The 26407-nt window shown below is 39.9% G+C and overlaps 1 protein-coding gene across 2 annotated transcripts in view; it reads left to right on the forward strand.

Moving 5' to 3' along the window:
* ASPM (assembly factor for spindle microtubules) overlaps window positions 1–26407 on the forward strand; it is a gene marked incomplete at both ends in the record, with an annotated part of 66713 nt that overhangs the window by 460 nt on the left and 39846 nt on the right. For both annotated transcript variants that reach the window (XM_082834779.1, XM_082834780.1), the window contains 7 exons: window positions 9536–9679; window positions 9834–11328; window positions 20473–20577; window positions 20980–21126; window positions 22833–23078; window positions 23357–23424; window positions 25736–25877. In XM_082834779.1, coding sequence (XP_082690905.1) covers window positions 9536–9679; window positions 9834–11328; window positions 20473–20577; window positions 20980–21126; window positions 22833–23078; window positions 23357–23424; window positions 25736–25877 — 2347 coding nt within the window. The remainder of the gene's footprint in view (window positions 1–9535; window positions 9680–9833; window positions 11329–20472; window positions 20578–20979; window positions 21127–22832; window positions 23079–23356; window positions 23425–25735; window positions 25878–26407) is intronic.

The raw sequence follows: 26407 nt of genomic DNA on the forward strand, positions 1-26407 counted from the left end.
CGCGTCCACGCGCCTGCGCGGAGCATCCTTAGAAGCCCTTTCCTAGTTTTCTGTTGCAGAGAAGCGTTTTTCATAGACTTCAGGCCTCGAGAAGACTTGCGGTTCTAGAGTAATGGATGGCACTTTTAAAATCAATATTCTTATCTTTCATCTGTCTCTCCATCCATCCATCCATCCATCTGTCTGTATTTAAAACTGCCAGGAGTACTTTGGTTAGAGCAGGGTTTTTTAATTGCTTTCCATCAGTCATCTTAAATATCCACTTCAGTTTCCGTAGGGAAACTGATTCCACAGGGTCAGGGTAACTACTATTCCGGTGAGCTTTGTTTTGGCCAAACGTCTATAGCAACAAAACCAAAAACACTTCCTCAGTGTTGTTTTCAACCAGTATGAACACCTTATTATTTTAATCTTATTTTTGTTTGTTTGCTGTAGTGTAGTTTTAACGGTGATTCAAATTTAATTTTATGTTGTTTCAAGAACTTCGTGGGTAACTTTTCTTCATTGCTTTGGCCAGAGTAATGCTCCCATTCCTGTCACCAAAATCTAGAGAATTTACTTTCTTATTTTGATTTCTGTGGTCTTTCCATTGATTAGAATCTCTGAAAGGGTGAAAAGAAAACAAAAATTAGCTGAGGGAGTCTCACTCCTTATGTAAATAACCGCTTCCTAAGGCAGTGAGAAGAGGCTTTAATCTGAGGTCTGTTGACTTGTGCTAAGCAGTGGTTCAGCTACACTTAAGAACCTGCCCCTTCTCTCTAGTTTATAAATGTTTGCTTTTCTTTTCGTGAAAAGATATATACATTTTTCTATCTACATAATGCTTCTACTTGTTCTTTTTTGTTTTGTGGAACTAAAGTTTTTGGGTTTTGTTTTTTTAGAATTATACTTTTTATACTGTAAAAATTAACTGTTCTTATATTTTAAACCATCTGTTTTATGATGTTTTATGGTTTCTGCTTTAAAACAAAACTTGTCTTTTATTAGCTGTTGATTTCCCTCAGCTTCAGGTCTGAGTGTGCTGATTCCACTTAACCCACCAAGCCACTAAGATAATACCTACAAACATAATGTTTACCTTTTACTAATTCTTTTAAACTCTGTTGCCTTATTTAATCCTTACATCAAACTCATGGAGTCCTTATCCACATTTGTAGATAAGGCAACACTGTCAAAGGGTTTGTGTCCAATGGGTCAGGGTAGGCAGCTCAGTTCACTCTTCTGAGTCTTCCGTGTCTATTTTCTCATTCATTGGTTGGAAGTAATGCCAGCTGCAGTTGTGCATGGTGCTCAAATGAGAGAAAGCTTCAAGCAAAAGTCTGGACTCTGTGTCCTGAATAAATGTTCTCTTCCTAATTTTTAATGAGGAAATATGCTCAGAGGGTGGAAATATTTATGCATGGTTTTATTCATAGCAATTGACAGAGCTGGGATTCCCATCCAGGTCTTATAATTTTAAATCCCATGCGCTTTCCCTTATATTGATTTATAGACGTGAGACATGGTTCCTCCCTAAAGACATGTTAGGAGGTTGAGGGAAAAATTCTAAGAACAAGAAGAAGCTACATCAAACACCTGTCAAGGAGGTTGTTTTGAGGAGAGCGGTGGTTCTCACATTTAAGAATGCATCAGAATCACCTGGAGGGCTGGTTAAAGTACTTTTGGGTCCCCACCTTCAGAGTTTCTCATTCCATATGTGTAGAATAGGACTAGAACTTGCATTTCTAAGAAGTTCCCAGGTGATGCCTCTGCTACTGGTCCAGGGACCACATTTTGGAAAGCACTGTAGTAGAAAATAAATATTAGAACATCCCTTAACTACAACACACCCCACACCTTCAGTGAATTAGCGTGTCACGGTATGACTAAGCAGCGTTTCTCTGAGATGCCTCACCCACGTGCATCAGATTTGTCTGGATTGCTTGTTAAGTGAGGGAGATTTCTACTCACCACTCCACACTCACTAACGTGAATTTCTGGGGTAAATACAGAAAACTCGATGTACGCAGATGGCATCTAACGAACCACTAAGTAAAGTGTTATACTTGCCAAATAGTGACAGAAATTCACAATTAGTATAAAAATAGGTCTACAGTACAATGTATCTAGGCCTAATAAGGAGTGAGGACCAGAAGACTGTCATTTGGGATATTTTTGTAGAGCAGATTTACTGGGGCCAATCCAAGGAAAACTTTTTTAAATGATCTTTTGGGTTTCTTTTAATCTCCTAGTCATTCTTTTTAAAACTTCAATAATACTGGTGTGTTAGAATCTGCATAGGACTGCTCTAATGTAGGGAGTTTGTCATTTGGGTCTGAGTCTTCATAATGACATTCAGTTAAAATCACCAGCCATCCTACTGAATGGGATTAAGCTACGTGGTGTTTCCATCCTGACTGCACGGTACCTCAGTGGTGAGCTTTAAAAAAACCACCGGTACCAGGACCCCGCTACAGCATCACTCCTGGGGAGGACATAGAGGAGGGTCGGGGCATTTTTACTTTTTACAAACCCCTCAAATGATCTCTGTATCCAGGGTTATGAACAACTCAACTGGATGGTTTAACAGACTCATTGGTGCCAGTTCTGGAAATAGGAGCTTTTGCTCTGCAAACGAGTAGAGGCTAACATGAGGCAGCTCGCACTTCTTCAAGAAAATAAGCCACCCGTCTATTGTGCAATGCGTTTGATGCTAATTTGATGTGACTGGGAGACTTGGATGAACTGACTGGCAGGGCAGCCCCAAACCTGACTCTTCCCTCCTCCTTCACAGCCAGGCTTCTCAGACAGTCATGGTCATTGCACTTATGGCCACAAGGGGGCGGGCCAGATCCATTTAATAACAAGGCAGCTTCAGTTGTCACTGGCTGCAACTACCATTTTCTGATTTGTCACAAAAAAAAAGTTTGTAAACAAAGACCACAGAATCTTAGGACCAGATGGAATTATGAGAGATCATCTTGTTTATTGATAACATTTTTTTAATCTTCTCCCAAAGGAGGGAGATGCAGCCCACTTTTTTTATTGTAATTCTGACTTTCTGCTGTCTTTCAGAATCTAGATAAAATAGTAAGATTCTTATCTCAGACACATGGCAATGCTTCTGTTCAAAAAATTAACAGTGATGCATATCCAAGAATGCCATTACTGAAGGTAATAGAGGCATATTTAAAAGAAAGTAGTATAACAGATCTGTTCCCTCATTTGTTTGGGTTACCTAAGAAATTTTTTTAAAGAGTGGAGTTGGGGGGCAGGGGAGACCAACTAAAGATTTACAAAAGGGAAAAAGTAAAATAATTTATGTTTTATTTCTGTTTTTACACCTCTGAGGGTATTTGTCTCCATAAAAGGTGAAGTTTTGTAGCTAGACTATCACTGCAGTCCAAAAAGCATGTATCAGTTATAAATCCCTGACATATTTTTCAGAACTGAGTCGCTCTCACTGTCTCAGTCTATGGATTGTTACAGATTAACGAAGGGCTTCCTCATGGGAAGGTGGATGGAGGAGGGGGCATGGAAAGGGAAAAAGGGATGAGCGCTCTGAGCATCTTCTTCCCAATGTGCTCTCCTCCTGAGTTAGCTGATTAACCTTTCAGTTAAGGATAAAAAGACTAGCACTTCATTTTGGTATGCCTTAAAGAAAATAGGCAAACAAACAAAACAAAACAAAGCCTCTGCAGCCACAAAATGTACACCTAAGTAATGCTGTTTATAATGTTCAAATCTGTTAAAGAGATTACGTATATACCATAGTCCTCTGCTTCTCTCTCCAACCTCATGTATCGCAGGTCATTTGCCTTCCCGCTAACATGAAGCCACACTGGTCCTCTATTTGTTTCTAGGGATACACTAAGCAGTTTCTTGCTTCAGGGCTGTGTACATGCTGGCACGTTCTGCTGAATTGCTTCTCCCTTAGCTCTGTCTGTCCAGCTCATTCATATACTTTGTCTTAGCTTAAAAATTAGTAGTATACTCTCTGATCACCCAGTTAGAGATTATAGGTCCCTTCACTCTGGCTCTCTCAAACCTTTTTTTTGTTTTATTGATAACAGTATTGGGGACTTGTATTTTTGTATTTATCTTTTCACTTAGATTTTGTAATTTCTTTTATTGAGAAGAATATAGTGTCCATGAGGCCAGAGACCATGTCTACTTTTCATTCATTCAATAATTTTGTCAGTTAAATATTTAATGTATGCCTATACTGTGTCAGGCACTATGTATGCCATTAGGCACTCAATAACTATTTGTTAAATAACAGTAACTTTTTAGAAGGGACACCCCCTTTTAAAATTTTCTATATATAAATTGAGAAGCAAGTAGTAAGAGTTCACACTCTTGAATTTATCCTAAACAGATAATTTCATTTGAATCTCAATAAGAACAAAATTTGATAGATATGCCCATTAAGTCAGTTGTACAGGCAGACCTTGGAGATATTGTGGGTTCAGTTTCAGACCACTGCAATAGAGTGAAAATCACAGTAAAGCGAGTCACAAGAATGTTTTGGTTTCCCAGTGCATATAAAAGTTATGTTTACACTATACTGTAATTATTAAGTGTACAATAGTATCATGTCTAAAAAGACAATATACATATCTTAAGTTAAAAAGACTACTACTAAAAGATGCTAACAATCTGAGCCTTCAGCAAACTGTAATCTTTTTGCTCATTGGAGGGTTTGCCTCGATGTTGATGCTGCTGACTGATCAGGGTGGTGGCTGCTGAAGGGTGGGGTTGCCTGAGTTAGAATTCAGGCTTCTTTTATATTAAAAGGGGAGGGTCTCTTGTTAGTTGCTGCAAACTTCTTGGTGTCAGAATCCTTTGCTCTTGCAGCTGTCCCTGTAGGTCAGGTCATGATGTTCCTATAAACCTCCAACAAGACAAATGTTATTCTCTGTTCTGCAGCTTTTGAATCTCTATATGAATGGAAAAGTGTTATGCCTTTAAAGGTCAGAGCCTTGAGAATGGGCTATCCTGTATATTTCAGGCTATAGGCAACATTCTTAACTTGTAGCAAAAGCAATAGAGTACAAAGTTTAAAGTAAAAGAAACAGATCTAATATGGAGTCAGATTTGTTCTTCCCTATTACAATTCTAGTTCTCTTGCTATTTCTACCATATCTTCAGTTACTTCCAGGAAGTAACTGAAACCCTCAAAGTCATTCATGAGGACTAGAATCAACTTCTTCCAGACTCCTGTTAATGTTGATATTTTGACCTCTTCCCATGAATCATGAATGTTCTTAATGGCATCCAGAATGCTGAATCCCTTTCAGAAGGTTTTCAATTTACTTTTCCCAGATCCATCCGAGGAATCACTATCTATGGCAACTATAGCCTTATGAAATGTATTTCTTAATAAGATTTGAAAGTCGAAATTACTCCTTGATCTATGGGCTGCAGAATAGATGTTGTTCTAGCAGGCATGAAAATAAAGAAAATAGGCACTGCTACATCAGAGCTCTTGGGTGACCAGGTGCATTGTCAGTGAGCAATAATATTTTGAAAGGAATTTAGTCTTTTTTTCTGAGCAGTATGTCTCAACAGTGGGCTTGAAATATTGGTAAACCATGTTGTAAAGACATGTGCCATCATCCAGATTTAGTTGTTCCATTTACAGAACACAGGCAGAGTAGATTCAGCATAATTCTTAAGGGCCGTAGGACTTTCAGAATAGTAAGCGAGCATTAACTTCAACTTGAAGTCACCAGTTGCATTAGTCCCTAAGGAGAGAGTCAGCCTGTCATTTGAAGCTTTGAAGCCAGGCATTGACTTTTCCTCTCCAGCTATGAAAGTCCTAGATTGCATCTTCATCCTGTAGAAGGCTGTTTCCTCTACACTGAAAACCTCTTGTTTAGTGCAATCACCTTCATTAATTATCTTAGGAGATCTCCTGGATAACTTGCTGCAGCTTCTACATCAGCACTTAGTGCTTCACCTTGCACTTTTAATGTTGTGAAGATGACTTCTTTCCTTAAACCTCATGAACCAAGCTCTTATCATTCTTGTGTTCACTGGAGTAACACTCTTAATTTCCTTTGTTAACCAAGAATTCCAAGAACTGATTGAAATAAAGAGGTGTTTATTTGGGTTTGTTAGGACTCCAGCCCAGGAGACACAGATCCAAAGAGTACTTGAATTGTGTTCCATCAGACTACAAAATGAGGAAAGCTTATTAAGGCAAAAAACAGGAAGGTGACATAAGTTGTTCATCAAGGATTAGGATTGGAGCTGGCAAGAAGTAAGGGTGCTTGTTAAGCCAGGATTTGTTGGGGTCCAAAAGGGTTGCAGAGTTACAAGGGGAGGCCTTGAGACCATAATGTTGCAGCTGGCAGTTCTAGCAGATACTGTTTTGAGAACGGCTGGTAGTAGTGATTTCAGAGAGACAGAAGTGAGCCGTGGCTTGAAGCGAGATCTTAGTTCCCTGCCCAGGAATTGAACCTGGGTAACCTGGATGAAAACCAGGAATCCTAGCTGCCAGACCACCAGGGGCCAGAGACTAGAAGCAAAGTGGCCCTGGCTCTTATCCCCGTTTGAAAGCGAGAATGTTTCAAGGAGGCAAAAACTGTAAAAACAGGTACAAAGTTTATTATTAGAGACACAGCACAACAAGTGGGAGAGCACACAGAGAAGCAGTTTGTTTATTTAAGACTGAAGCAATACACACCTGGGGAGAAAGGGTGTGGGTGTCCTTCCTAACGAAGAGGAGTGCAGTGAAGAGGCGATTTAAACCCTTTATACACGACAGTCCTTCCGGGTCTTTGTTCACCTTTGGCCAATTATCTCACTTCTTTTCCCACAAATGACCTGTTCTAGGACCCTCCCCAACATGTGTGTGCATCTTTTTTCCAAGATGGGTTCCATCACAGGGGCTGTGAGAGGCTTGGCATCACCTATTATGGGGTGGTGCCCCCTCCTTTTTGAGCCCCAAGGAGTCAGGAGTGGTCACCTTATCTTGTTACTCCAGCAGAGCTCAGCTCCTGCCATTAACTTTGTCCTTGGAGTGTCCAGGGAGAACAGATTTTCCTCCGCTTGACAAACACCAGCTGTCCAGCGCAAGGGCCCGTCTATCTCCTACCTCAGTATCCTTGAGTCTGATACCGTTCAGAAAATTCAGGTTCTTACTGATGCAGGAATGTGTCTAAAACCACATCCACGATGGCCACCAGGTTCCATTTTGGATGCCTGAACAACAGTTGCTCCATTTTGAGTTTTAAATGATCTTAAATAGGTCATCACCTTTAAGAACGTTTCCTTTTCCTTCACAGCTGGACGCAGGAGGCCCACCTTTCCTCCTGTCAACGCTTCCGACGTGCCTTCCTCACTCAGCTTAATCATTTCTAGCTTTTGATTCAAAGTGAGAAACATGCGACTCTTTCTTTCACTTGAAACTTAGAGACCGTCGACGGGTTGTTCATTGGCCTAATTTCAATGTTGTTGTGTCTCAGGGAACCAGGGAACAGGGAGGCCGAGGGAGAGGGAGAGACGCGGGGGAACAGCTGGTCAGTGGAGCAGTCAGAACACACACAGCATTTCTCAGTGAAGGCTGCTGTCTTCTATGGGCTCAGTTCCTGGACCCCAAACGATTACAATACTAACATCAAAGATCCCAGAGCACCAGAACAAATATTATAATGAAAAAGTTTGAAATATTGCAAGAATTACCAAAATGTGACACAGAGATACAAAGTGAGCAAATGCTGTGGGAAAAATGGCACCAGTAGACTTGCTCAACGAAGGGTTGCCACAAACCTTCAATTTGTTAAAAAAAAAAAAATGCAGTATCTATGAAGCGAAATAAAGAAAAATAAAACAAGGTAAGTCTGTATATGACAAAAAAACAAAGAACATTCACTGACCTAATGATTTCTATATGGCGAGCACACATCACAGAACCAGAAACATCCTAGCCTGGAACCAAAATAATCTAGCCTACCACAGATGTGCTGTTAAACATTAATTTAACAAAGTGATGAGTTGAAATTTAGTGAAATGAGACAAAGCCCATTTAAGCTCTAAATTGGAGGGATCTTCCAACCCTAACCTTTGCTTATAATCCCCCTCCCTTTTATTAGAGTTGTGTGAGTCTGATCTGACCTAGGATAACAACAGGTGGGTTGAAGATGGTGTGTGTGGTCTCTGGGACTGAGATTTTCCAGTTTATCCATCTACTGAGGCCTTCAGAGCTCTGAAAGTGAGTCTCGGACACTCACCTAATTATGGATACTAAGTTGTTGAGAAGCTCAGGAATTCTGCAAGGCCAGACAAGGGGGAGGCTAGCCTTCACCAGAGTTTTTCTTATGATTTTATTCTTGTTGTTTTTGCTGTAGCTGGTCACTTAACTGAGTTAGCATAATTCAACAAGAAAGATCCAAAGATATTCATTCAGTATCATGAAACTGGAGTATGCTTCTACTGGGCCCATGGCCAAGCATAGGGAAGGGAATAAAAGACAGATATCAAAGTAAGGACTTTTATTATATGGCAGGCAAGCTTGGTACTAAAAACAGGCACCTGTATAACTAAACTCTAGGAGTATGAGTTCTGAGAAGCCCAGGTACTGTGAAGAGGACAGGAGAATTGCTTTTTCTGTCCAGGGGAAAAGCTGTAAAGGTCTGACCTCCACTGTGAGGCTGATACCAGTTCAGCTCTACCATTTCTTGTCTTTCGGGTTGTGTGATCATGGGTCCTAATGTTGGTAGTTTGTCTACCATCTCTCCTCCCTTCCGGCATTACCGTAATACAACTTCTGCAGTAAAACTTCTATTTTAATTTGTCTAAATACATGCATACATACATACAAACAAACAAAACTTGTCTTTTTTTTCCCCTGAAAAACAACAAAGACAGAGTTTGTTTTGTCATGTGAGGGTTTTGCATTTTGCAAATTCCTGCCAGGCTGTAGGGTGTAGATGTTAAGGTTTAAACTCTGGACTCAGACTGCCTGGGTTCTAATTACTAGCGGTATGACTTTGGCAAAATACTTAAAGCATTCTGGACCTTGATTACTTCATCTGTAAAACGTGCATCATCACAGTATCTGCTTCCTAGGGATGTGAGGATTTGACTAGTTATATTAGATACCTGAAACTATGCCTGGAACAAAGTAAGTATTTAACAAATATCAATAATGATAATATGGACTTTAGAGAAGTGGAGAGCAAGGAATTTAGCTGATCATCTTTACATTGCTTTTTGAAAAATTCTTTCTAATGTAAGGTCATATTTGAAATAGAAGTTCTGTACATATTCTAAAGAAGTAGAAATATGTGATTAAATTTTTAAAAACCACTGAGTGATTATTATAATTTTATTTTGTTGTGAAGCTTGTTATTGCTAGTAACTTTTTTCCTTATAATGAAATGAGATAGGGTAGGAAAATATATTTGATTTCTAAATGTTGTTAGGGTATAGAGTGTTGGTGAGTAACAATTATTAATCATCTACTGTATTCTAAGTTGCATATAATATATTTTGGTTATTATACATCACTACTGTTATAGTCATTTAAAATGTATTCTTTTGATTATAGCCTAAAGAAAAAATTGTTATTTCTATTACCTGGACACCGTTAAAAGGAGGCCGAGTAAGAGAGATCGTGACATTTCTTGTAAATGATGTTCTGAAACACCAAGCTATATTACTAGGAAATGCAGAAGAGCCGAAAAAGAAAAAGGTACTAAGTTTTCATCATTCTGTAATTTACTCTAGGAAAATAATAATATGTAAAAATTATTTTGTTAACAGTCTTGAGGTAGCATACATAATTTTGCTTAAAGGTACTATTCAATAGTTATCAACTTAATCTGTATGTTTTCTTATTTTTGCAGAGGAGTCTTTGGGATACCATTAATAAAAAGAAAGTATCAGCCTCTTCAGGTCATAACCAGAAGATTTCAAATATTCAAAATGTAAATAAAACATTTAATGTTTCCTCAAAATTTGACAGAGTTAGGAGCCCACTACAAGCACGTGAGAATCTGGCTACGAACGAAAGCTGTTCCCCAACAGAAAACAATTCTTTAATCCTTGAAGAAAATAAAATACCCATATCACCTATCAGTCCCACTTTCCAAGAGTGCCGTGGGGAGACCTGCTTGCCAGTTTCTGTCCATCAGTCTGCTACCTACACATCCCTTCCTGCATCTGAAAATGGGGAAGTATTAAAAGTAGAAGGTGCCAACATTGTAAACGATTTTCATTTTAATGAGACAGTCATAAGTGAAACTTCCTTTGACTCCATAAATAATCTTAGTGGCCAAATTGAAGAGAACAGTAAACTTACTCTTACCCCAAACTATTCTTCAACGTTGAACATCACACAAAGCCAAGGAAATTTTCTAAGTCCGGAGTCCTTTGTGAATAACAGCCGTGCAGCTAATAATGAACGAGAATTAGTGATGTGTCTTTCACCAGGTATGTGTGTGAAAAGTAATTCAAGGCCTATGATTTTGGAGTCAAAAAGTGTATGTGAAATTTATCGGACAATTTTAAGTCCAGATTCTTTCATAAATGATAATTATGGACTAAATCAGGATCTAGAATCAGAGTCAATTAATCCAATTCTATCCCCAAATCAATTTTTAAAAGATAATATGGCATACATATGTGTATCTCAGCAAACATGTAAATTGTCACCATTATCAAATGTAAATTCTCAGGCCTCACAACCTTCTCAGGATGAGAGAAAAAATGAAGTTTTACCTTGTATTCCTGAATGTCAGGGTTCAAAATCTCCAAAAGCTACTTTTGAAGAATCCAAAGCTTTAGAAATGAAGTCAAATTGTTATACTTTTAAGAAACGGAACCAGCCTAAATTTTCTGCAGTTCAGGATATTTCTAGTCACAGCCACGATAAACCTCTTAAGAGACGCCCAATACTTTCTGCCACTGTTACTAAAAGAAAGCCCACCTGTGCCAGAGAAAACCAAACGGAGGCTGATAAACCGAAGGCAAAAAGATGTCTCAGTATTGTAGTGGGTGAGTGTGAAAAAGAAACAGATGATCACAAAGAGAAAGCTGATTTTCATTCTTTTCTTCCAGCTAGAGATTTAATACTGAGTAGACCTAAGAGTTGTAAAAATGTGATAACTCCTCCCTCAAAGGTAGCTTTAGTTGCTCGTAAAAGAAAGAGTGAGGGAAACACAGAAGATGCAAATTTGAAGGTTACAGTTACAGAATACACAGAAGTACAAGAAATCAAAAGGATCCATTATTCTCCTGTGGAGTCCAAAACATCAACTGTTAAAAACACAAAGAAAGTGATAACCTCCACCTCCAAACGTATTAGCAACAGAGAGAAATTAAAGCTGAAGAAGAAAACTGGTGAGTCTTGTTAATAAAATCTTTAATGAAAGTATAGCTGTGCAGGGCATATTTTCTGTTTCTTTTGGTTTAGTAAATTACTATCGATAAGCTTGAATTTACGTGTACTTTTCATTTACCAATTTGCTTAGTGGAAGATGGAGCAAACGTAGCGCAGGGCTGAATTCTGCAGTCACTGTGATCTCGTTCTTTTTTAAACTTTTAACGTTTTGTTCATCGTGATTTTTCTGCATTAACTTTGATTTTTTAAAAATTTTGCATTAAAATACTTGATGACTGAGGTTTTTGGCCCCCGCCTCTAGTGTTGTACTTTACGTGCCTCACCTTAGTCCAGGCCCTGAGGGGAGGACCCAGTGAATGCCTGGCCCCATCACACCACCTGGGGGGATGCAGAGGAGGCCTTTACACTCCCCGTGCTCCGGGGACATCATTCTGCTCAGCCTTTACTTGGCCGTTATTTAGGAATGAAGACGGGGCACCTGAGCTCCTCATTCCTTTGGGGAAAACTTCACCATTCCTTCCCTAGCGCTCACAGCCGTACTACCGCTGTCTGCCTTGAAAACTGTTAGGGCCAATCCCATCATGACCTTTTAACCCCAGTTCCCTCAGATGCCAATCAAGGTCCCCACAGGGGAACAAACCACACAGGTTATTTAACAGGTAATTTTAAAAGAGTTCTAGGACTCCTAGGAAATATCCCCCTCTGTATTTTATCTCATTTTTCTTTGCACACCGCCTAACTGGGACCATCTTCCACTCCTCCACAGCTCTTTACAGGGTCTGTGCCCTGTGGACTCACTGCCCTTCCTTAGCACCTGTCTTCTGGATACTCCCTCCTGTTCCCACGCTGAGCCTGGCCCTCCCCCGAGAACACTGCCCTCATGCAACCCTCTCCAGCACTGGCTGTCTTCTCTCCCGCTTCTCTGGCCTTGAGTATCTCGGTGGGACAATGGACCGCCCGCCGTCTCATATCTGCTTCCAGACTATTGCTTCTCCTTTCTTCCTTAAAAACAAACGAAAAGAAAGCAAACAGCAACAAACAGCTTGAAGTTCGTTTTTCATACTATCCCACCCAGAGTTCTCCTTGTTACAGTGAGAGATAACTCGAGATTTTTACATTTGGCTCACGAGACCTTCTCCAAAACTACTACTTTACGATGATTCTTTATGATCTCAAGATTCTTGTAGGAGAGCCTTCCAATATCCTGGCGTGTTAGCTCCAGCGTACTTAGGCCACACTGTCCTAAAGGCTTCTCCCTCGCTATGATCTCAGCATTTTCTCTAGAACCCAACTAATGCAGCCCCATTTCCCCAGCCCTCACCTCATTATATCCTCACTTTCTTACTTATTCAGCTTGGATTCCACAGTTCCTCATAATCCCTTTGTTCACCTCTCTTCCGTTCATTGTGCTTGTCTGGCAAATTCCAATCCCAGCCCAAGTCTGCCTGCTCTGTGCCTGGACCTTGCTGGTTGGTCTTCAAATTCCTGACCACTAACCGCAGCTCCTCTTGGCTCTATCCTCCTGGCTTATTGACTTTATCACTTTGCTGCAGCCTATCTCATCCCTCCCTTCTTCTCGAGCACCCCCTCCCTCCGCTCAGGATGGATAACAGCAGTGAACATTTACTGACTGCGTTCTCCGCGGCCCCGGTTGTAAGTGCTTTGCTATTTCCTCCTCTCATACCTACCTACAGCAATCATACCAAGTAGATGTTGTCATGAGTACATGTTGAAGATGAGGGAATGTACGCATCCAGACGCTGAGTAATTTGCCTAAGGTCACGGGTGGTAAGTGGTTGGGCTGGGGTACCACCTGGTCAGGAGGGCTCCGGAGCTGGCGCTCTGCTCCTTCCCCAGCCTGCTTCCTGCCTCACTGAGGGAAACCTCCGCAGCATCCAGCACCCCGCTGTGTTTTCATGCACGGCTCCCTTCCCTCCTATTACAGCCTGAAAGGTCTGCACGCCCAGTGAGGCCGGGCTCTACCGGCACCAAAAGCCCGACGCCCTCTACACGGACGTCGCTTTAGCAGCTGCCTTCTCTCTCCCCCATCTCCAGTGTTTTACTCCCTACGGGGTCATTTCTGATTGACACACAGATGTGCCGTTCTTACCTCCAGCTCCTAAAGAAACAAAGACTTTTTGCTGATACCACTTACCCGTTCGGGCCCTGCTCCTTTCTTCTGATTTCTTTTAAGCAAAACTCTTTGAAAGAACCTAGGTATCCACTTTGTGATAGTTCACTGAGTTCTGTATACTTTTCCGGGTAAACATCGTGCTTGAATTAAAAGGTGCTTTCTAGTGTAAAAAAAAAATCACTTTGAAGGTTGCTTATGTTAGCTCTTTCCAGTTCCTCACCTATTGGCTGAAACCGCTTCAACCAGATTTTGACGACTCTACTAAAACTTTTCCTGTCAAGGTCATGAACACATCCACACTTTGAGTCCAGTGGTTATTTCTGAGTCTTTCTTGAACTCTTAGGCAGACTGATGCTTTGAATCTCCTTCTTCTCGAAATGCTTTATCCTGCCAGCCGCACTTCCTCCTGGTTCTTTTCCCGCGGCACTGGCTGCTTCTCAGGTTTCTCTTTGGAGCACTGTGTCTCTCCAGCCTCCCAACCTTGGAGTGCACGAAGACTTAGTCACTGAACCTTGTTTATACTTTCACTCATTCCCTTAACGATCTCAGGCCATCTCACAGCTTTCAATACTATCTGTACATGGAGGCCTCACGATTTTATATCTTTGGGATGGACCGCTAATCTGTAGACTCATTTATCCAACATCTAGTATTTCTACTTGACTGCCAAATGAGCATCTTTAATTTGTCCAAAACCAGCCCTTTGCTATCCCCACTCCCGTGACACGTGTACCTGGTGTATCACTCCCGACACAGCACTTCTGTTATGACCTCCCCTCATTTCAGGCCCCAAAGCTTGGGATTGTCCCTAAGTGTGTTTCTCTCCTACCCTTTCTCTATAAATGCACACGGTCTGCCTGATTCCAAATTCAGTCCATTGACAAATCCTATCTTCTGTTCCTTCCAAGTATCAATACATTCAGGATTGGATCACTTCTCACCATTTCTGATGGCACCATCCGAGCCTGTCTGTGACTCTGCAAGCCCCCTAACAGATCTTGCTTTCACCCTTGCCTTCTCTGGAGTCTATTTTCCACTTAGCAACCAGGGCCATACTTTTCAAATATTTGTTAAGTGGATGCTAACATTGTCCGTTATTATGCCCCTGATGACCTTTCGTCTCACTGGAAGCCAAGTTCTTACAATGATGATGCACAAGGCCCTGTAAGGTCTGTGTTGCCCCAATCTCCTCCCAACCTCCGTCGTTCCTCTCTGTCCTTCTTGCTTCTGTCACCCTGGCTTCCTTGTTATCCTTGACCCTTCAACATTCTCTTCCCTCAGGGTATTTGCTGTTAATTGTCCCCTCTGTATAGAATGACTTCCTTCTCTAAGTCCCTTATATCAGCCTCAAAAGGGCCAGTAACTTGCCCAAGGTCACAAAATCTCCTAAAATAGAGCCACGGTTTAAACTCAGGTCTCCCTGTCTGCAACGTGCATGTTCTACCACATCTTTCTATCCTACTGTGATTTGAGAAAGAGAATGAGCGGGTAGACATGAGGTTTTTATTTTGGGCACTGACCAAGGATGACAGTTTTGGAGATCCACCAACCTCAAACTTGTGATGTGCCAGTTAGCTCGAGGCACTTGGTGTCCAGGACGTGGCTTTACCTGCTTCCTGCCTCAGAACCTTCAGCGGCCCTCTGCTGTCACCAGATGATTTCCAAGCTCCTTATTCTGTCATTTAAGATTCTCTTCATGTGACCTCCCCTTATCCAGCCTGCTGTCTTATTATTCAACAACATTCTCGCCATGCTACTCTTGCCATTCTGTCCAGGTATCCTCTTTTGTTGTTCTTAACATCTCTCGGCATACATAATTATAATAAAAAATGGTTTCTTATTATGTGGGAGCTTTTCAGATTTGCTCTCACGACAACTTTCAAATACACAGCGCAGTCTTATCCAGCCGCCCCACTGGACATCACACCCCCAGGACTTACTTTATAACTGGAAGTTTGTAACTTTTGACCCCCCTCACCCATTTCACCACCACCCCCAGCCCCATCTCTGGCAACCACCAATCTGTTCTCTGTATCTATTTGTTTCTTTTTAAACAAGTTTATTTTCTTTTTTTTGAATTTTATTTATTGTTGGCTGTGTTGGGTCTTCGTTTCTGTGCGAGGGCTTTCTCTAGTTGCGGTGAGTGGGGGCCACTCTTCATCGCCGTGCACGGGCCTCTCATTGTTGCGGCCTCTCTTGTTGCCGAGCACAGGCTCCAGACGCGCAGGCTCAGTAGTGTGGCTCACGGGCCTAGTTGCTCCGCGGCATGTGGGACCTTCCCAGACCAGGGCTCGAACCCGTGTCCCCTGCATTGGCAGGCAGATTCTCAACCGCTGCGCCTCCAGGGAAGCCCTGTGAGTTTGTTTTTTGTTTTTGTGTTTCCATCAGATGCCACATGTAAGTGAGATCATATGGTATTTGTCTTTCTCTGACTTATTTCAGTCAGCATAATGCCCTCAGGATCCATCCATGTTGTTGAAAATGGCAAGCTTTCTTTCTTTCTTATGGCTAATTAATATTTCATGGCATATGTATACAACATCAATGACCACTTAGGTTGTTTTCACCTTGGCTGTTGTAAATGATGCTGCTGTGAACATGTGTCTTTCCAAGGTAGTGTTTTCATTTCTTCAGAAAGTACCCAGGAGTGGAAGTACTGGATCATTTGGTAGTTCTGTTTTAAATTTTTTGATAAATCTCCATAATGTTTTCCATAGTGGCTGCACCAACAAGGGTTCCCTTTTCTCCACACCCTTCCAAACTTGTTATTTGTTGTCTTTTTAATAACAGCCGTCTGACAGGTGTGAAGTGATTTGCTCAATGTGCTTTTGATTTGCCTTTCCCTGATGGTTAGTGATGTAAGCATGGTTTCATGTATCTGTTAGCCATCTGTATGTCTTCTTTGGAAAAATGTCTGTTCAGCTCTTCTGTCCATTTTTTAATTAGATGGTTTGCCTTTTGCTATTGAATTGTATGGGTTCTTTATATAGTTTGGATATTAACCCCTTATCAGATATATGATTTACAAATATTTTCTCCCATTCAGTAGGCTGCCATTTCATTTGGTTGGTGATGTCCTTTGCTGTGCAGAAGCTTTTTATTTTGATGTAGTCCCACTTGTTTATTTTTACTGTTGTTGCCTTTGCTTTGGGTGTGGGATCAAAAAAATCATTGCCAAGACTGATGTCAAGGATCTTACCCCCTATGTTTTCTTCTAAGAGTTTTATGGCTTCAGGTCTTGCATTTAAGTCTTTAATCCATTTTGAGTTATTTTTTGTGTGTATGGTATAAGATAGTGGTCTAGTTTCATATTTTTGCATGTGGCTGTTCAATTTTCCCAACACCATTTATTGAAGAGACTCTTCTTTCCCCATTGTATATTCTTGGCTCCTTTGTCATTAATTAATTGGCTATATGTGCATGGGTTCTTTTCTGGGCTCTATGCTGTTCCACTGATCTGTGTGTCTGTTTTTATGCCAATATCATACTGTTTTGATTACTGTAGCTTTTGAGTCTAGTTTGAAATCAGGGAGCATGATGCCTCCAGCTTTGTTCTTTCTCAAGATTGCTCTGGCTATTTGAGGTCTTTCTTGATGGTTCCATACAAATTTTAGGATTGTTTGTTTTCATTCTGTGAAAAATGCCATTGGAATTTTGATAGGGATTGCATTGAATCTGTAGATTTCGGATAGTATAGTCATTTGAACAGTGTTAATTCTTCAAATCCATGAACATAGGAATATCTTTCCATTTATTTCTGTCTTCTTCAATTTCTTTCAACAATGTTTTATAGTTTTCAGTGTACAAGCCTGTCACCTCCTTGGTTAAATTTATTCCTAGGTATTTTAGTCTTTTTGATGTAAGAATCTTTCCGATAGTTTGTTATTAGTGTACAGAAATGCAGCAGACTTTTGTACATTGATTTTATGTCCTGCAACTTCATTGAATTTGTTTATTGTTCTAACAGTATTTTGGTGGTGTCTTTAGGGTTTTCCATATATTGTCATCTGCTATATATAGCACAGATGACAAATAGATGACACTATTTGTCATCTGCAAATAGTGACAGTTTTTACTTCTTACTTTCCAATTTAGATGGCTTTTCTTTCTTTTTCTTGCCTAATTGTTGTGGCTAAGATTTTCAAGATTATGTTGAATAAAAGTAATGAGAGTGGGCATCCTTATCTTGTTCCTGAACATGTATCCTCTTATTAACTTTCATATATGTTGTTTTCTCACTAACTCAAATCTTTCACTGATTTCTAGTACTTTATTCCCTGATGACTTTTTCCTCTATGTATATTCCCTTAGCAAATTTGAATGCAGCATACGAGACATCTCGTATCTACCTGTTAACTCCATTTCTTTGCTCGCATCATTTTATTTCCTATAGAAATATTCTGACCAGATAACAAATTCTTTGAATGTAAGGAACATATCTGTTTTGACCTCCTACAAGGTGTACACTAAATGATGAATGAATGACACAGTGAATGAATGAATGAGCAAATAAACCACTGATGTGTTGACACTTGAACCTGCAGTTTGTTTGAGGTGGCCGCCTAGCTGAGCTGAGCCTCTTTGCAAGGTTTAAAGAGAATTGCACACACTGGATATCTGATTTATGAGCATGGTAACTCACTAAGAGTGTCTGCCTTCTTTCTATTCTGACAAACCCAGGAGAGCAGAAAAAGAAGTCAGTTTTTCAAGATGCATTTATTCAACCTTGATAAGGTACCTACTATGTCCTATGCATTGTTCTAGGCTCTGTGGCTACAAGGAGAAAAGGTATCATTCCTGTCCTCAAGTTGTTCCCAGTCCTTTGAGTTATGCACAGGGAATCACGAAAGCACAGAAGTGGGGGCACTTTACTTGGCTTTACGTGACTGACAAGAAGCTGTGAGACCTGTCCAAAGAAGGTTCCCACAGAATAAAATGGTTCTAGGCGGAGGGGCCAGCTTTTGCAAGCCTTCAGAATCAGGAACTTTTCCTCATATTTTTATTTTTATTTATTTATTTTTTATTTATTTTTTTAAATTTTATTTATTTATTTATTTATTTATGGCTGTGTTGGCTCTTCGTTTCTGTGCTAAGCTTTCTCCAGTTACGGCAAGTGGGGGCCACTCCTCATCGCGGTGCGCGGGCCTCTCACTATCGCGGCCTCTCTTGTTGCGGAGCACAGGCTCCAGACGCGCAGGCTCAGTAATTATGGCTCACGGGGCTAGTTGCTCCACGGTATGTGGGATCTTCCCAGACCAGGGCTCGAACCCGTGTCCCCTGCATTGGCAGGCAGATTCTCAACCACTGCACCACCAGGGAAGCCCTCATATTTTTATTTTTAAATATGTTACAGTGCAAAGACCCTTATAACCTAATAACTATTATGTAACAATTTGGTCATACTCCTTATTTTGACAGTTGGAGTAGATTTGCAACTCTTCTAAATCAAAGCTGAGCAAACTTTTTCTCTAAAGGTCCAGATAGTAAATATTTAGGTTTTGCAGGACATACGATCTCTGTTACAGCTGCTGAGCTCTGCCATTGTGGAAGGGAAAATAGCCATGGACAATGTGTAAATGAACAGGTGTGACTATTTCATATCATCTTCATGTGTCATGAAATATAATTGTTTGGAGGGTTTTTTTTTTTTTTCCAACTAGTATTTATAAATGTGAAAATTCTTCTTAGCTTGCAGACTGTACACAAACAGCCATGGGCTGGATTCTGCCCTGGGCCTTAGCTTTCCCTCCTCTGTCTTTATTGGCTTCTTGTTTGTATTGAGCAGCAGCGCGAGCTGGTGTGAAACCTGCCTTTGAGGGAGTGAACTGCGTTCGGACAGGTTACTTGTAGGGACCACCCACTGTCTCCCTCATCACTGGGGTGAGGCACGGGGACCCATCAGGGCTGTCATTCTCCATCACTTGCCTAGTCAGTTGACATTAAGCCTTGTTAGTTCTGCTGTGAAAACAACTCTTCTCTAATCTGTCTCCACTGCTTCCGTGTTCCTTTAAGTTCTCATCATAGCTAACTTAGGCCCCTGGGATAGCTTCCTTTTGGCTTCCATCTCTACTCTTGACTCCTTTCAGTCCATTGTCCATTCTGTCTTCTGAAATATATATGATGGTGTTACTGCCTGGACTTCAATCCTTCACTGGCCCACCAGGTACTTCTAACTGAATAATAGTGCAGGCTCTGGAGCTATACTGTCCAGCTCTGCCACCTACTAGCATGCGTGACTTTGACCAAGTGGCTTAGTTGCTCTAAGCTCCAGGATCCTGATTCCATAAAATGTAGAGAATAAAAGCGTACTTCTCATAGGTTTCTGGTGATGACTGCATGAGGTAACCTAAATTACAAGACTCTGATAGTGCCTGGCACAAAGTATTCGACTGTTAGCTGTCACTGTTATTTTTAATAGTATTGAATTCTTTTCTACCTCTTCCAACCTCTTTTTTGTCTTGTTTTTCTTATCTGTGTTCTTGGCTCCAGGCACTTTGCAGTTCAGTGGAAGGCCCCGTTCCTGGTGTGTCACGTCCACTGCAGGGTCAGCTCAGGGTCACCCCTGCCAGGAGGCTGTCCTGCCGTTTAGGTGACTTAGCTCTCCCTCCCCTTGTCCCATGACTCCTCATGTGTACTTCTCCTTATGTAGTGTATTGTGATTCTTTCTACACTTCTGTGCTAGACCGAGAGCTTCCTGAGGGCCGGGACCACATCCTTCCATTCTGCGTTCTCAGCACCTAGCACGGAGTCTGCTGTATATACACACACAGTGAACTGGTTGAATCTGAACCCTAGCTTCTGTAGACACAAAATATATTGTAGTTTCTGGTCTGTAACTTCCAGACATAAGTTTTATTACCCGAGTTCATACCGTGGCACATAGTGTTTATTCAGCATTTTCTAAACAGATATGATTTTGGAGAGCCCAAATCTTAACTTGACAGCAGTTCATTCACAGAATTTATTTCATTTTTTTAATGCTATTATTCTGTTTTCTCATATATTTTAGAGTCTTTAGGACACAGAACTCCTAATTTTAAAAAAAACAAAAAGACAAAACCCATTGTTCCTGTGGCACAATCTAATTTGACCTTCATAAAACCACTAAAAACAGGCAAGTGTTTAATATCTTTAAAGTCTATGAAAAACTGACATGGAATGAAGCATTAATTGCATTTCAAATGGAAATGAATTGATACTTTTTTGTCAAATAAAGGCTTTGAAAAATTGTTAAAGTGTGTATTCAAATAACAGGATATTTTCTCAGAGTTCAATGAAATTGACCCACTTTACTTGGGATTTTTAAAAAACCAGGAGGTACGGCCATACTTTTTCTCTTTTACTTTGACTACATTTTATACCCAAAATGCTTTCAACTATTTCTAGGAAGTAGTGAAAAAGCAAACATTGTTCAGTGTTTTAAAGGTGGTTTTGCTGGTAAAAATGGTCTTTTGCTACAGATTGTATAATAATTTAAAGGAAAATTTCTTATGCCATAACCTAATTGTATTCTTAGGTATTCCTAGACACCCAATGCCGTTTGCTGCAAAAAACATGTTTTATGATGAACGCTGGAAGGAAAAGCAGGAACAGGGCTTTACTTGGTGGCTAAATTTTATATTAACTCCTGATGACTTCACTGTAAAAACAAATATTTCTGAAGGTAAACATTTAGTTAATGTTTAAATTAAATAATACTTTTGTTTTAACAGGTAGTTTTTAAAAATATTTATTTTTATTTTAATATATTTTTTTAAATTTATTTATTTATTTTATATTTATTTTTGGCCGTGTTGGGTCTTTGTTGCTACATGTGGGCTTTCTCTAGTTGTGGTGAGCGGGGGCTACTCTTCGTTGCAGTGCGTGGGCTTCTCATTGTGGGGGCTTCTCTTGTTGCGGAGCACTGGCTCTAGGCACGCAGGCTTCAGTAGTTGCAGCACGTGGGCTCAGTAGTTGTGGCTCGCGGGCTCTAGAGTGCAGGCTCAGTAGTTGTGGCCCACGGGCTTAGTTGCTCTGCGGCATGTGGGATCTTCCCGCACCAGGGCTCGAACCGTGTCCCCTGCATTGGCAGGCGGATTCTTAACCACCGCGCCACCAGGGAAGTCCCTTAACAGGTAGTTTTTTAACGTGACTTTTCATTCTTTAGTTATACATGTTTATTATATTGTAGTTAATGGCATGGCTCGCTAGATCATTAACACAAGTACTCAAGATTGTGCAGGTGAGAATTTTGTGCTGAAAGTTCCGAACTTTACTTTTTCTTTTTGCTTTATCTTCCTGCTCCTCAGCCAGTTCGATTTCTAGCCTTTGCAGTGAATGGGTTTTACTTTAGTATAGATTCAATGTGCACTAACAGTGAGACATGGCTGCCTAGAAATCCAGTTCAGTCTTAGCTGCATTAATAAAGTGTAATGTCCTGGTGAATCAATTTAAGTCTTATGTGACCTGATTAGGGATGTTGTCTCCACTGTACCTTAGTTTAAGAAGTTTGTAGACAAGTATATAATTATGAGGGCTCTGAAAACCAGTTGATATGGGGAATTCTAAAAATATTTCAGTGCTTGTTCTGGAAAAGAGAAAAACTCAAGTATAGAACAGGATGGAAACATGATATCCTTCAAATATTTAAAGAGTTTTCTCCTGAGAGAAGGAAGCTTCACTTGGGCTGCTCTCCCATGGAAGTTGGTATAGGGATCAGTTCTACTCAAGTTAAGGAAAAACCCTTTAAAATATTTAACTTGCCAAAGCAACACCCAGGCTGACTTTAGGGAGATGCTTTCTGCATTGCTGCAGTGTTCCAGCAGACACTGGTCTGTAAGTGTCAGAGAAGTGTGTATGGGAATTTTACATTAAAAGGCCCTTTGATTAGATGATCTCTGAGGTACTTTTCGTTATTTTCCAAAAGTAAACAAAGCATGATTTTTAGTTCTCTTTTTGAGAGAAAATGTGTTTTATAAAAATTCAAATTGCATTTCAAAATTTAACTGATTTTAACAAATCACATTCTTTAGCAGCTTAGCTTTCTAATTTATAAAGAGGGTGGAAGCAGCGAAACCAGTCAGGGAGGCTCTCCCATTAGTCTGGGTTAGAGGTGATCATGTTGGAACCTGGACAATAGTGATTGTGAGAAATGGTTAGACTTGGGGTACAGTTTGAAGGCAAGAGCCAAGATGTTGCAATGATAGCATGGCCTAAGGTTCTGAGTGAATGGCGACACCTTTATTTTGAGGTGGGAAAGAGAAGAAGCAGGCTGGAAGGGGCGGGGAATAGGTTCTGTCTTGGCCATCTTCAATTGCATTTATTGCAGGGTTTTAAAATGTATATAAATATTGTTTAACCAAAAACATTCTTTCTTTCGTTTTTACCCAGTAAATGCTTCCACTCTTCTTTTGGGACTGGAGAGTCAACATAAAATAAGTGTCCCGAGAGCTCCTACCAAGGATGAAGTGTCTCTCAGAGCTTATACCGCTCGCTGCAGTTTGAATAGATTACGTCGTGCTGCGTGTCGCTTATTTACTTCTGAAAAAATGGTTAAAGCTATGAAAAAGCTTGAAATTGAAATTGAAGCTAGGCGGTTAATTGTTCGAAAAGACAGACACCTCTGGAAAGATGTGGGTAAGAAGATTATAGAAATCTTGAGATTAATTGTTTAAAAACACTCTAGAAATTTTTTATTTCAGAGTCAAATATATGTACATGGTTTCACTCTGTGGCCTAAACTTTCACAAACTTAAATGTGATCATGTGCGCATATTAAATAGTGGAAGTATACTTTAACTTATTTCATATATGTGATTTTCCATTTTGGCCACGGATTTCTCTCCATGAAATTTTATTTACTGTCTCTATTTGATTAGTGATCTGAGCTTACTTGCTTTTCACATGTATTTCAGGAGAACGACAGAAAGTCTTGAACTGGCTGTTGTCATATAATCCTTTGTGGCTACGAATCGGCCTAGAGGTAAGTACACCTTTCAGTTTTTGAAAAAAGGAACATCTTTTTATTATATACTTTTAATAGACTCTTTAATAAAATGATGGTTTCACTTATAAAGTCATTTGGTTAGCTTAATTGATCTTTCAGTATGAAATTTAAGGTCCCTTAATAAATGCTCATTAGGTTAATAGACCCCATCATTATATATTATTGCCATTTTGTTATACAGCAATTTTCCTGTTAGTTTCTTAAATATATACAATATATAATTTGGTACCAGATGTAATAACAAGTATAGTTAGCTCCTTTCTGAGCATTTACCAATGACAATGCCAGGGTGTTGTAAATACATTTCCATATTTAAATCTCTATAAAACCCAGTGAGGTATGTATTATTATTTCAACTTCACTGAAAAAACAGAAGCTCAGATGTTAAGTGACTCGCTGAATGCCAATGACTGGTCGGGACTGGAATCTACAGCAGTCTGATGCCTTTGGAACCATTTTGATGGAACACCTCTCATGGAAACGTCATCGGAATTTGAGTTTTTTACATGGGGCATGCATGGTTCAATAATATTTAGAATGTTAAAACTAACTGAATTAGAAAGCCACTAGGAGTTGACTCTTAAAAATATTCTTTTATTACAATCCTCAGTGTTTCCATTTCCTTCAGTCTTTTACTGGTGTACTCATATTTTGTTCAGGCTTTTTACTTTTGTAATGTGGGATATCTCATTCTTGCTTCAATTACTTCTAGACTTTTGAATTAAAAAACTTTGGTACTGAAAGGAATCTTTACAATAATCTGGCTATTTATCAAGGAATTGAGGCAATGAATAAGAAGCCTACTCTGGTCACTCAGCTCGATAGTGTCCTTGCTAAGACTTCTTACTTTAATTCTTATTTCAATTGATTTGAAATTCAATTCAATTTCTTATTTCTTTCAGTGAAAGATTAATTAGAAAATTATATATCACCTGGCTGTGCTTTCACATGTCAAATAGTTTCAGAACCTCAATTAAAGTAGAACCTGTCTATTTGGGGCATAGCTTTTTTGTGGCAGAAGTAAAACATAGGAGAGTTCGGTGGAAACATGCAATGCCTTTGAAAACTTCTGCTTACATGTAGTGTGCATCACTACCAACCGTATTTCTGGCCAAAGTGCTTTATCTGTCCAGACACAAATGAGGCAGAAATATTTGTTCTCTTGCAAGAGACACAGCAAGTCTATGCCATTTATGGGAATAAGACCTTTTTTTTTTTTTTTTTTTTTTTGGCTATGTTGGGTCTTTGTTTCCGTGCCAGGGCTTTCTTTAGCTGCGGCGAGCGGGGGCCACTCTTCATCACGGTGCGCGGGCCTCTCACTATCGCGGCCTCTCTTGTTGCAGAGCACAGGCTCCAAACCCGCAGGCTCAGTAGTTGTGGCTCACGGGCCTAGTTGCTCCACGGCATGTGGGATCTTCCCAAACCAGGGCTCAAACCCGTGTCCCCTGCATTGGCAGGCGGATTCTCAACCACTGCGCCACCAGGGAAGCCCGGGAATAAGACCTTTTAAAGGGAAGGAAGGGATGAATAATTGTGGACAAAACATTCTACTTTACACCACACCTTAGGGTTCTGCTAGTGGGTGCGACCTTTGTGGATCTTAAAAAAGCATCACAGGCCAAAAAAAAAAAAAAAAGTAAATAAAGATAAAATTTCTGTATTTTGGCAGATATTAATACTTTCCCATGCTTTTGTTTAGTTTTGTCAGTGTAAGATTATAAAATATAATTTGATATATTTTTAGTTTTTTCTAATTGCTTTAAAAATCGTTAATACTAATCATATTGATGTTAAATTAATGACATATTTTAGTCATTGATTATATACAGATCTGAGCGTCCCAGATAGTTTAGAACCATGGTTTACAGATGGTTTTCCATTTGTTAACTATTCGAAAGTTTAGAATTATTTACGTGTCTGTTGTACCTTCATGATATACTCTGTGGGACAGTTATAATTAAATTTGAGCAACAGGCCTACATTTGATAGTTCTTAAAGGAAAAAATTAAAATGTAAATATTACTTGTCACATGATTTTTAAGAATTTGTCTTAGTCATGAGCTTTCGTCTCTTTTTCATTGTGAAATATACTATATGCACTAAAAATTGCACAAAACGTATATGTTCAGTCCAAAGAGTTGTAGCAAATATTCCTATTATTCCCATGCTATCTAGGACGTAGAACAGCGCCAGTTCCTTAGACCGTCATCGTCTGTCTTTCCCCTTTTGCATCCCACTGCCCCTTAGAGATGACACAGTCCCAACTCTAGCCTGAATTTCTTTTTAGACAGTATATGGAGAACTCATCCCTTTGGAAGACAACAGTGACGTCACAGGGTTGGCAATGTTTATTCTGAATCGCTTGCTTTGGAATCCTGATATTGCAGCCGAGTACCGGCACCCGACCGTTCCTCATCTATATGGAGATGGTAAGTGGTTCTGCCTCAACTGCAGATATATCTATATGTCTATATATTATGTACATACCACATCTTCTTTACCCATTCTTATGTTGATGGACTCTTAGGTTGTTGCTTCCATCTCTTGGCTATTGTAAATGATGCTGCTATGAACATTGGGGTGCATGTATTTTTTTGAATTAGCATTTTTGTTTTCTTTGGATGTGTACCCAGCAGTGGAGTTGCTGGATCACATGTAGTTCTAGTCTTAATTTTTTGAGGCACCTCCATGCTGTTTTCCATAGTGGCTGCACCAATTTACGTTCCCCCTGCCAAAACAAAGCAACCAACCCAGCCAGAAAAAAAGGTAAATATAAGAAGTTTTATAATCTTATAAAGAATTCCAAGATAATTTGACTTTAAAATATAAAACACATCTCAAGAATCCTTAGTAGGGATATATAGACTAAAAGCACAACAGAATAAATAAATATAGAAAAATAGATTCAGAACCAAAAAAAAAAAAACTTGGGCACAGGTTAACTTGCTAGACTTTTTTG

This window comes from Leucopleurus acutus, assembly GCF_964270905.1.
Source record: "Leucopleurus acutus genome assembly, chromosome: 2".
Classification (NCBI taxonomy): domain Eukaryota; kingdom Metazoa; phylum Chordata; class Mammalia; order Artiodactyla; family Delphinidae; genus Leucopleurus; species Leucopleurus acutus.